The sequence below is a fragment of the Procambarus clarkii genome, chromosome 37 (assembly GCF_040958095.1).
Source record: "Procambarus clarkii isolate CNS0578487 chromosome 37, FALCON_Pclarkii_2.0, whole genome shotgun sequence".
Taxonomy (NCBI): domain Eukaryota; kingdom Metazoa; phylum Arthropoda; class Malacostraca; order Decapoda; family Cambaridae; genus Procambarus; species Procambarus clarkii.
Window position 1 is genome coordinate 23,013,587 of NC_091186.1, and position 12,598 is coordinate 23,026,184.

General features: G+C 45.2%; 1 protein-coding gene across 9 annotated transcripts in view; it reads right to left on the minus strand.

Annotated features, from left to right (window-relative positions):
- The window catches only part of LOC123765891 (phosphatase and actin regulator 2), a 568,756-nt gene that overhangs the window by 325,426 nt on the left and 230,732 nt on the right, over positions 1-12,598 (minus strand). Inside the window, exon 1 of one of the 9 annotated variants that reach the window (XM_045754751.2) lies at positions 11,315-12,351. The exons of the other annotated variants lie outside the window; for them this stretch is intronic. Coding sequence (XP_045610707.2) covers positions 11,315-11,852 — 538 coding nt within the window. The 5' untranslated portion in view covers positions 11,853-12,351. Of the gene's footprint in view, positions 1-11,314; positions 12,352-12,598 lie in introns of those variants that run through there. 9 annotated transcript variants of the gene reach the window in all.

Sequence of the window (12,598 nt, forward strand, 5' to 3'; positions counted from 1 at the left end):
GTGGCATATGTGGTATATATGTGGTATATATGACATATGAGTGGCGCTGCCCAATAAACTCGCCCCTCGGGGCAAAATTTTAAAATTTAAAACAAGTGTTGATCAGTGAAGTTGCAGAATCTGTGGTGAGAGTGACGGACACCGCCTTGAACACTCTCTAAGTGAATGTGAACACCTGAGAGACATGAGAAGTATGTGTAGAATAATAAACCCCACATTGTTTGAGTTAGGAAAACACTTTGTCAAATATTGACACTGTTCTTAAAAAGATTCCCCATTTTGCACCCGCAAGATAACGTAAGCTTTTAAGGGTTGACAGATGTTAATCTTCTTGTTTGAGGAGCTGTTCACTTGAGACAGTTAAGCAAGTCCCAGCTGTGTCTGGGTACAAGTGACAGGATGAACAACCCAGCGGGTTTTCTTCCTATTGGGGAGTGTTGTACATGCTGCTATGGCGGTGTATCCACTCACAGGATGAGTGGCGCTGCCCAATACTGTCACTATGGCGGTGTGTCCACTCACAAGATGAGTGGCGCTGCCCAATACTGTCACTATGGCGGTGTGTCCACTCACAAGATGAGTGGCGCTGCCCAATACTGTCACTATGGCGGTGTGTCCACTCACAAGATGAGTGGCGCTGCCCAATACTGTCACTATGGCGGTGTGTCCACTCACAAGATGAGTGGCGCTGCCCAATACTGTCACTATGGCGGTGTGTCCACTCACAAGATGAGTGGCGCTGCCCAATACTGTCACTATGGCGGTGTGTCCACTCACAAGATGAGTGGCGCTGCCCAATAAACTCGCCCCTCGGGGCAAAATTTAAATTTAAAAAACTATTCCATCTTTAGAGATCACCAACGGTGCCTTACCTTGAAGTGTTTCCGGGGCTTAGCGTCCCCGCGGCCCGGTCACCGGCCAGGCCTCCTCGTTGCTGGAAAGGTCAACCAGGCTGTCTGACGCGGCTGCTCGCAGCCTGACGTATGAATCACAGCCTGGTTGATCAGGTATCCTTTGGAGGTGTTTATCAAGTTCTCTCTTGAACACTGTGAGGGGTCGGCCAGTTATGTCCCTTATGTGTAGTGGAAGCGTGTTGAACAGTCTCGGGCCTCTGATGTTGATAGTTCTCTCTTGAACACTGTGAGGGGTCGGCCAGTTATGTCCCTTATGTGTAGTGGAAGCGTGTTGAACAGTCTCGGGCCTCTGATGTTGATAGTTCTCTCTTGAACACTGTGAGGGGTCGGCCAGTTATGTCCCTTATGTGTAGTGGAAGCGTGTTGAACAGTCTCGGGCCTCTGATGTTGATAGTTCTCTCTTGAACACTGTGAGGGGTCGGCCAGTTATGTCCCTTATGTGTAGTGGAAGCGTGTTGAACAGTCTCGGGCCTCTGATGTTGATAGTTCTCTCTTGAACACTGTGAGGGGTCGGCCAGTTATGTCCCTTATGTGTAGTGGAAGCGTGTTGAACAGTCTCGGGCCTCTGATGTTGATAGTTCTCTCTTGAACACTGTGAGGGGTCGGCCAGTTATGTCCCTTATGTGTAGTGGAAGCGTGTTGAACAGTCTCGGGCCTCTGATGTTGATAGTTCTCTCTTGAACACTGTGAGGGGTCGGCCAGTTATGTCCCTTATGTGTAGTGGAAGCGTGTTGAACAGTCTCGGGCCTCTGATGTTGATAGTTCTCTCTCAGAGTACCTGTTGCACCTCTGCTCTTCAACGGGGGTATTCTGCACATCCTGCCATGTCTTCTGGTCTCAGGTGATGTTATTTCTGTGTGCAGGTTTGGGACCAGCCCCTCTAATATTTTCCTCCTGTAAATTATTATGTATCTCTCCCGCCTGCGCTCAAGAGCCTACACGAGTGCCATCATTGTTGTAGCATCTCTTGGTGTGACGCTTCTCTTCTCCAGCCTATCACAGGCTGCTGCTGTCACTGGCTGCTGCCCTTAGGGTATTTTTATACACATTTCGGTGTGGCGAGGGAAGTATGGCGGGCATGGCTGTGGGTGGTGCCCAGCACCAGGGTGCGGACCATATCTTACACGGAGCATACCTGGAGAGGGTCTGGGAGTTCTACTCCCCGACTCCAGCCCGAAGCCAGGCTCGACTTGTAGTAAGTTGCTCCAACAGGCTGTTGCTGGGAGCAGCCCGCAGGCCTACATATCTATTACAGTCTGGTTGGTCCGGCACTTTTTTTTTTTTCATTATTTTCTACCACAGACGTGGCCACACATTTACAATGCTAACCAGCATATATACATTTTCTTCTGTCCTCCATGGACAGGGTTAGAGAAGTGTTAAACATATAGTTCAAGGGTTTATTGAACACTCAACCACAGAAGGTGAGTCAGTGCTTTTAAAATGCTAAGCTAACCTACATACGTAAATACTTAGATACACAGATTTACGTATGTCCTACATAAAGTGTTAGATGTGTCTTTTACATAGTGTCATTAATGTACATTCACAAAGGTGAAATGTAATTCTGATCAGCTTCCATATATACTTTATACCCATACATATACATACACACACACACATATACATACATATATACACACACACACACAAGCATTCACATACATTTGTATCTTCTTGCAAGAACTTATGTAAGTGCCTCTTGAATACATCCACCTTTGTTCCAGCAATATTTCTAATACTTGCTGGGAGGGTGTTGAACAGCTGTGGACCTCTGATGATAAGTGGGATTCAGCTTCGCATCATGACTAATTTGATTTGATTGATAAGAAATTATTGAAAAATACTGAGGCATCAGTACGATTCCATTTTCAGAGTCCCTAAGCTCACTGAAGAGTGATAACCCAAACACATAGTTCATGAATGTGATACCAACATGAAGTCCTCTACCAGACGTCAGCCCTCACCTCACGAGAATAAGGAGTAACAGTAGACAGTGTGCCAGTGCACTCTGCACCAAGATCTGATTCTTGCAACTCCTATTCATCAAGAACAGTTAAGAGCCACTATCGGAGGCCCGAAACAGTGTTTTGAAGACGGATCTTAGCTTCAGGTGTTCTCCCTGACATATTAAAAACAGCGGAGGTAACACCACTCTATAAAGAAGGGAATCAAACACAGGCAACAAATGAAAGACAGACAACAATAACATCACACATAAATATCTGTGAGAGAGTGTTAAGAAGTATGATCACAAAATAGATGGAATCACAGCATCTCCATAACCCCGGACAACATGGGTTCGACAAGGCACTCTTGCCTGTCACAGTTACTGGATCACTATACCACAAGGGGACACAGGTGGAAACTGAGTACCCAAATGAGCCACAGAGACGTTAGAAATCACTTTTTCAGTGTCAGAATAGTTAACAGGTGGAATGCATTAGGCAGTGATGTGGTGGAGGCTGACTCCATACACAGTTTACAATGTAGATATGATAGAGCCCAGTAGGCTCAGGAATCTATACACCAGTTGATTGACAGTTAGAGAGGCGGGACCAAAGAGCCGGAGCTCAACCCCTGCAAGCACAACTCGGTGAGTACTATGATATGGCATTAGATGCCATGGAAGACAAACGAAACGCTGATGTAATTTACACAGATTTCGCAAAAGCCTTCGACAAATGTGACTATGGTGTTATTGCACACAAAATGCGTTCAAAAGGAATTACCGGAAAAATAGGCAGATGTTTTGATTGATTGATTGTTGCCGCCGGAGGCGGCTAGTTTATTGTGCACCCCATACCCATCCTGTGAGCGGTAGCGCAAAAAGTATTATAGAGGACACAAAAGGTCTTTATCAGACCTCATCTTAGATTATTACAAAACCAATTTCATCTATCCTTCACACCTTATAGTTACAATGTCAGCTAGTTACAGAGAAAGTGCTATTACAAGAGCTATATATTTACAGTAAGTCATGATACATAAATGTTAGGTCTTATCGCTAATACATAATAGTTTGACCAATAGAGATAGTCATAGGGTAGCTTCTGTTTACTATTAGTCCTCACAATACACTACTTGTTTCTTCATCTCATATGTTGTTTATCTACTGGAAGCGAAATATGGATACAGTGCAAGAACATAAGAACATAAGAACATAAGAACAAAGGTAACTGCAGAAGGCCTATTGGCCCATACGAGGCAGCTCCTATTCTATAACCACCCAATCCCACTCATATACTTGTCCAACCCGTGCTTGAAACAATCGAGGGACCCCACCTCCACAATGTTACGCGGCAATTGGTTCCACAAATCAACAACCCTGTTACTGAACCAGTATTTACCCAAGTCTTTCCTAAATCTAAACTTATCCAATTTATATCCATTGTTTCGTGTTCTGTCCTGTGTTGATACTTTTAATACCCTATTAATATCCCCCCGGTTATGTCCATTCATCCACTTGTAAACCTCTATCATGTCACCCCTAACTCTTCGCCTTTCCAGTGAATGCAACTTAAGCTTTGTTAATCTTTCTTCATATGAAAGATTTCTAATTTGGGGAATTAACTTAGTCATCCTACGCTGGACACGTTCAAGTGAATTTATATCCATTCTATAATATGGCGACCAAAACTGAACTGCATAATCTAAATGGGGCCTAACTAGAGCAAGATATAGCTTGAGAACCACACCAGGTGTCTTGTTACTAACGCTGCGATTAATAAATCCAAGTGTCCGATTTGCCTTATTACGAACATTTATGCATTGATCCTTTTGTTTTAAATTCTTACTAATCATAACTCCCAGATCCCTTTCGCAATCCGACTTCGCAATCACAACACCATCTAGCTCGTATCTTGTAACTCTATCATCATTACCTAACCTCAGAACTTTACATTTATCAGCATTAAACTGCATCTGCCAATCCTTTGACCATTTCAAAACCCTATCTAGATCAACTTGAAGTGATAGTGAGTCCTCCTCCGAATTAATTTCCCTACCGATTTTCGTATCATCGGCAAATTTGCAAATGTTGCTACTCAAACCTGAATCTAAATCATTTATATATATTATAAACAACAGAGGTCCCAGGACAGAGCCTTGAGGCACTCCACTTACAACATTTTCCCACTCTGACTTGATTCCATTTATACTAACTCTCTGTTTCCTTTGGTATAGCCATGCCCTAATCCAGCTTAATATAGCACCCCCAATACCATGAGACTCTATTTTTTTAATCAGTCTTTCATGTGGCACTGTATCAAAAGCTTTGCTAAAGTCAAGGTATACAACATCGCAATCCTTACCACTATCAACTGCCTCAACAATGCTAGAATAAAAAGATAACAAATTTGTTAAACATGAACGGCCATTTATAAAACCATGTTGCGACTCAATTATTAATTTGTTTTTCAAGATGAAGACGAATTTTATTTGCTATTATAGATTCGAGTAACTTTCCCACAATAGACGTTAGGCTAATTGGTCGATAGTTAGACGCAAGTGATCTATCTCCTTTCTTAAAAACTGGTATCACATTAGCCACTTTCCAAAACTCTGGCACTCTGCCTGACTCTATTGATTTATTAAATATGGTTGACAGTGGGTCACAAAGCTCCTCTTTGCATTCTTTAAGCACCCTAGCAAACACTTCATCCGGCCCTGGGGATTTGTTTGGTTTGAGTTTTACTATTTGTTTAAGAACATCCTCCCTGGTAACTGCTAAACTCGTCAACCTGTCCTCGTCCCCACCCACATAGACTTGTTCGGCTGAAGGCATATTGTTAAGTTCCTCTTTAGTAAATACAGATACAAAATATTTATTAAAAATACTACTCATCTCTTCATCACTATCTGTTATTTGACCTGTCTCAGTTTTTAATGGACCTATCCTTTCCCTAGTCTTAGTACGATATAACTGAAAAAACCCTTTAGGATTTGTCTTTGCTTGCCCTGCTATGCGAACTTCATAGTTTCTTTTTGCTTTCCTTATCTCTTTTTTAACATTTCTAACCAGTTGTACGAATTCCTGTTCTAAAGTGACCTCCCCATTTTTAATCCTTTTGTACCAAGCTCTCTTTTTACCTATAAGGTTCTTCAAATTCTTTGTTATCCACTTTGGGTCATTAGTATACGATCTATTCAATTTGTATGGTATACTACGTTCCTGTGCTTTGTTTAGAATATTCTTAAATAAGTTATATATTGAATCCACATCGAAATCCCCATTTAAGTCACCTATCGCTGGGTTCATGTCTCGCTCCAAGACCGGCCCACACCCCATACCCAAGCCTTTCCAATCAATTTGACCCAAAAAATTTCTTAGGCTATTAAAATCAGCTTTTCGAAAATCTGGCACTTTAACAGAATTTTCTCCTACTGGTCTATTCCATTCTATGTTAAATCTGATTTCTTTGTGGATTTCAGGCAGATGGATCTACAATTTCCTGACTAATAGAACCCAATGTGTAGAAGTCAATAAAATAAAAGCCGGACCATCAATCGTGAAGAGCTCAGTCCCCCAGGGCACTGTGCTTGCTCCAGTACTTTTTCTCATCCTCATTTAGGACAGACAGGGACACAATCTATAGCACTGTATCATCTTTTGCAGATGACACTAGGATCTTCATGAGAGTAGACAACATAGAGGACACGGCAAACCTCCAATTAGATGTAGATCAGGTCTATCAATGGGCTACATATTATTATACATAATATGTTATTTAATGATAATAAGGTCCAGCTCATGCGCTACGGAACAAATTAAAATATAAAAACGGAAACCACGTACAAAACTCAGGCAAATCATAACATAGAACGAAAAAGCAATGTAAAGATGGTGTTGAGATTGCGAAGTCGGATTGCGAAAGGGATCTGGGAGTTATGATTAGTAAGAATTTAAAACAAAAGGATCAATGCATAAATGTTCGTAATAAGGCAAATCGGACACTTGGATTTATTAATCGCAGCGTTAGTAACAAGACACCTGGTGTGGTTCTTAAGCTATATCTTGCTCTAGTTAGGCCCCATTTAGATTTTGCAGTTCAGTTTTGGTCGCCATATTATAGAATGGATATAAATTCACTTGAACGTGTCCAGCGTAGGATGACTAAGTTAATTCCCCAAATTAGAAGTCTTTCATATGAAGAAAGATTAACAAAGCTTAAGTTGCATTCACTGGAAAGGCGAAGAGTTAGGGGTGACATGATAGAGGTTTACAAGTGGGTGAATGGACATAACAAAGGGAATATTAATAGGGTATTAAAAGTATCAACACAAGACAGAACACGAAACAATGGGTATAAATTGGATAAGTTTAGATTTAGGAAAGACTTGGGTAAATACTGGTTCAGTAACAGGGTTGTTGATTTGTGGAACCAATTACCGCGTAACATTGTGGAGGTGGGGTCCCTCGATTGTTTCAAGCGCGGGTTGGACAAGTATATGAGTGGGATTGGGTGGTTATAAATAGGAGCTGCCTCGTGTGGGCCAATAGGCCTTCTGCAGTTACCTTTGTTCTTATGTTCTTATGTTATGTTTTTGAGTGCAGGCGGGAGAGATACATAATAATTTACACGTGGAAAATAGTAGAGGGGCTGGTCCCAAACCTGCACACAGAAATAACATCACATGAGACCAGCAGACATGGCAGGATGTGCAGAATACTCCCGTTGAAGAGCAGAGGTGCAACAGGTACTCAGAGAAAACTCCATCAACATCAGAGGCCCGAGACTGTTCAACACGCTTCCACTACACATAAGGGACATAACTGGCCGACCCCTCACAGTGTTCAAGAGAGAACTATCAACATCAGAGGCCTGAGACTGTTCAACACGCTTCCACTACACATAAGGGACATAACTGGCCGACCCCTCACAATGTTCAAGAGAGAACTATCAACATCAGAGGCCTGTGTCTGTTCAACACGCTTCCACTACACATAAGGGACATAACTGGCCGACCCCTCACAGTGTTCAAGAGAGAACTATCAACATCAGAGGTCCGAGACTGTTCAACACGCTTCCACTACACATAAGGGACATAACTGGCCGACCCCTCACAGTGTTCAAGAGAGAACTATCAACATCAGAGGCCTGAGACTGTTCAACACGCTTCCACTACACATAAGGGACATAACTGGCCGACCCCTCACAGTGTTCAAGAGAGAACTATCAACATCAGAGGCCTGAGACTGTTCAACACGCTTCCACTACACATAAGGGACATAACTGGCCGACCCCTCACAGTGTTCAAGAGAGAACTATCAACATCAGAGGCCCGAGACTGTTCAACACGCTTCCACTACACATAAGGGACATAACTGGCCGACCCCTCACAGTGTTCAAGAGAGAACTATCAACATCAGAGGCCTGAGACTGTTCAACACGCTTCCACTACACATAAGGGACATAACTGGCCGACCCCTCACAGTGTTCAAGAGAGAACTATCAACATCAGAGGCCTGAGACTGTTCAACACGCTTCCACTACACATAAGGGACATAACTGGCCGACCCCTCACAGTGTTCAAGAGAGAACTATCAACATCAGAGGCCCGAGACTGTTCAACACGCTTCCACTACACATGAGGGACATAACTGGCCGACCCCTCACAGTGTTGAAGAGAAAACTTGATAAACACCTCCAAAGGATATCTGATCAATCAGACTGTGATTCATAAGTCAGGCTGCGAGCAGCCGCGTCCAACAGCCTGGTTGACCAGCCCAGCAACTAGGAGGCCTGGTCGAGGACCGGACCGCGGGGACATTAATCCCCGGAACCACCACAAGGTAACCGCATCTTAGCAACTGGTGTAAGACTACGATACCGTAAGTGTAAAGAGCTCGTATAATTGGTTAATTGGTTGAGAATAAATCACTTGGGCCGCCCTCTAGTGACAAGCAGCCCCACCATCCCAGCGCCCCCCCCCCCCCCATCACCTCCAGTTGCCATAACGTCATTATATTTTCACTGTTGGGCAGTTACAGGTCAAAATGCGATGTAGAGTTCGAGAGCGCGCGATGCGGACAAGGAGTGCCGGACCAACCGGGCTGTGGTGGGTATGTGGGCCTGCGGGTTGCTCCAAGCAACAGTCTGGTGGACCAAACTCTCACAAGTCAAGCCTGGCCTCGGGCCGGGCTTGGGGAGTAGAACAACTCCCAGAACCCCATCAACCACGTATATGTGGGCCTGAGGGCCGCTCCAAGCAACAGTCTGGTGGACCAAACTCTCACAAGTCAAGCCTGGCCTCGGGCCGGGCTTGGGGAGTAGAACAACTCCCAGAACCCCATCAAGCAGGACTGTAGTGGGTGCCAGAGTGTTGAGCGAGAAGCAGTATTAAAGTGTTGAGTGTGTGTGTCTAAGGTGCTATTGCTTCTCACTCAACTCAGACAGCCGCAAATTTAAATGTCTGAAAACTCATGACACACAGAGATCACACTAACGTGATGCATCAAATGATCAAATCCACAAGGGCCGTGACGAGGATTCGAACCTGCGTCCGGGAACCTGCGTTTCCTGGTTTGTGCCTCGGAGAGGCTACGGGATCCAATAAGTTCAGTAGAATTTCGGTTTTAACCCTTTTACCCTGTCGTAGCTCAGTCGATTAAGGCAGTGTCTGGGATGCTCCCGGACGCAGGTTCGAATCCTCGTTACGGCCCTTGTGGATTTGTTCATCTGTAAACTCATCATGGAAGAAAATAGAGGGAATAATTACTACATCTACGATACATTCCTCCCATGGTGGTGCTAATTGTTTCTTGAAGATGCAATGCATTCTTGAAAGACTCTTACTTTGTGACATTAGACCATAAGGATCTCATAGGCGTCCTCTTATACTTTAACAGGTGTTATTCTGATTAATAAAGATTAACCTATCCAAGAGCTGGCACGGGGGCCTGACAGCTGAGTGGACAGCGCTTTGGATTCGTAGTTCTGAGGTTCCGGGTTCAATCCCCGGTGGAGGCTAATCAGGATCATCAGGATTTCACCCTGATGATCCTGTTTATCTACCAGTAAACAGGTACCTAGGAGTTATACCAGCTGTTACGGGCTGCTTCCTAAAGGTATGCAACAAAAAGGAGGCCTGGTCGAGGACCGGGCCGCGAGGACGCTAAGCCCCGAAATTGAAATAAGTTTATTGAGGTAAAATCCACACAAAGGGATGAGGTAGCTCAAGCTATTCTCACCCCGTTCAGTACATCGTGTTAATACATACATAGACACACGTCACAAACAATAAACATATTACCGAACATTCTGAGAGATAAACATACACATTTCCTAGCCCCGAAATCATGTCAATGTAACCTCAAGATAACCTCAAGATAACGGGCATGAATACCCCGTAATGCGCGGCTCATTCCCTCCCACCCCTAGAGGTGAGATAATTAATTACCTCCCCCGCCTCTCATTAATCTAATCGCTCCAGCTACACTTATCTCGGAAATTCTATCCCCAATACTCCGTAGCGTCAACCACATCTTCATTATCTCGGGTCTCGGTACGACAGTCGGCTTCGTTCTCGACTCATAATCGAGAATTCCGGGTTCGTATCTCGGGCGGAACAGAAATGGCTGGGGTGTATTTTCTATCATCTAATGGACCTGTTCACCTAGCAGTAAATAGATACCCAGGAGTTGTGGGGGGGTTACATCCTGGGCGGGGTCAGTAATTCGACCTTGGGAGGGGGGGTGGGGGAAGAGACCTTGATATAAGCCTAACGTGTATGAATACACTCTGGCTTCCTGTCTCCCGGCACAATGAATTTATATTATTATTTATATATATATATAATATATATGTGTGTATATCACGAAAATAAACACGTGATTAAGAATGTGACAATGTCAGACCACGGAGGAAAAATGAAACAGGAAATTTCCTTAAGTACTTTCGTATATTAAATACATCTTCAGAAGGTCCTTCTGAAGATGTATTTAATATACGAAAGTACTTAAGGAAATTTCCTGTTTCATTTTTCCTCCGTGGTCTGACAGTCATATAATATATATATATATATATATATATATATATATATATATATATATATATTATTATATTATTCATAAATTATTTATAATTATTATTTCAATCACAGCATTCCTTGGCCATTCGAAGATTATTCTCACGGCTTCATTCTGTTTTCTTTACCTTCAGCAGAACAAGAAATGAGAGGTGCAGCATAATCAATAAGTAATCACAGTGATTACTATTGGAATGTGGAGTGTAAAATATGATTAATATTTGTGTGCTGTATGGATCCGTGAGCCCCTTGAGGGACCTGGAGCACACGAGGGTAGAAATAGCCTAAAAGTTACCCTTTTGAGACGTACTTCATCACCACAATAAACTTAGTTGAACTTGTAAGACACGAACCATCCGGGGCCCCCTTACCTTTATTGCTCCTGGTGACGTTGATGAGGTCGGAGAGGGAGAGGGAGGCAGTCTTGGTGACGATGGTGGTGGTGGTGGTGGAGGCAGTGTTGGAGACGGCAGTGTTGGAGTCGGTAGGGAGCTCCACCTTCAGTTTGCTCGCCTTGTGAGGTGCTGCTCCAAGGAACTCGCTAAGGCTTAAGGTTGAGGCTATAAGCTGCCGCTTTTCTTGGAAGTTGAGTTGGTCGAGGGAGTGAGACCTGACCTGAGGAGGCTGTTTGGTCCGTGTCGGCGAGGTGTCTATGTAGACGGTGCTCATCTTGACCGACATGTCGGTGGTGGTGGAGGTGGTGAAGCTGGTGCCGCTGGCCAGCGCCTCGGCCATCCAGGTGGTGAAGGAGTCTCCAGGTGGTGAGGTCGGAGACGCTACTACCGACCAGCCGCCACCATCGTGGTCACCGCCGACAGCGTCCTTGTGGTGGTGGGTGAGTCCTGCCTCGCCACAGTGACCTGCGGGCGCCTGGGAGCGAGCTGCCAACCACGGCTGCCCTCCCCACATCCAAGACAGCGGCCGTCCACCGTCTCATGTGACCATCATGGCGCCTATCATGCCACTAACTTACACAACACTACCACCAAACACCACAAACACGCCGCCCACCGCCCGCACTGCTCACCACCGCCGCCCACCGCCCACCATGACACATTAAGGTCAACACGACGCTAATCACTCCGCCGATCACATGGGCGCCGAGGGAGGCGCCGAAGGCCCTCGCAACACGGAGTGTTGCCGCCACTACACCTTCCAGGAGAACACAGAGCCGTGTGTGTGTCACCTCGCTACACCAGCAACACACTCCCCCCCCCGGGCACTCAAGATGGCCACACCCCGCACACCAGTGACCTCAACACACGCACACTACCACCCCGGCACTAACACCGCCCTCAGCCTCCCACTGTATCTCCTGTAGGAGGCGATGACGTAGTAAAGATCCAGCAGGAGGGTGAGAGAGAGAGAGCGAGACCCCGCCTCGACACTGGTTCCACACACACTGACTCACTCCGCGCCACACACCCTCCATCACCCCCCCCAACACCCCCCCCACAACACCCCCACCATAACGTTACCAACTCCAACGTTTTTATTGTTGTTATTGTTGGTGTGATGTCACCCCTGTGGACACCTCAGCCCCCTGCAGCACACTCCTCACCCCTCACGAGGACGGGGGCCCACACGAGTCAGCTGTGAGGGGGGGTGATGGTGGGGTGATGGAGGGGGGGGAGGGGGTAGAGCATCAACACCGG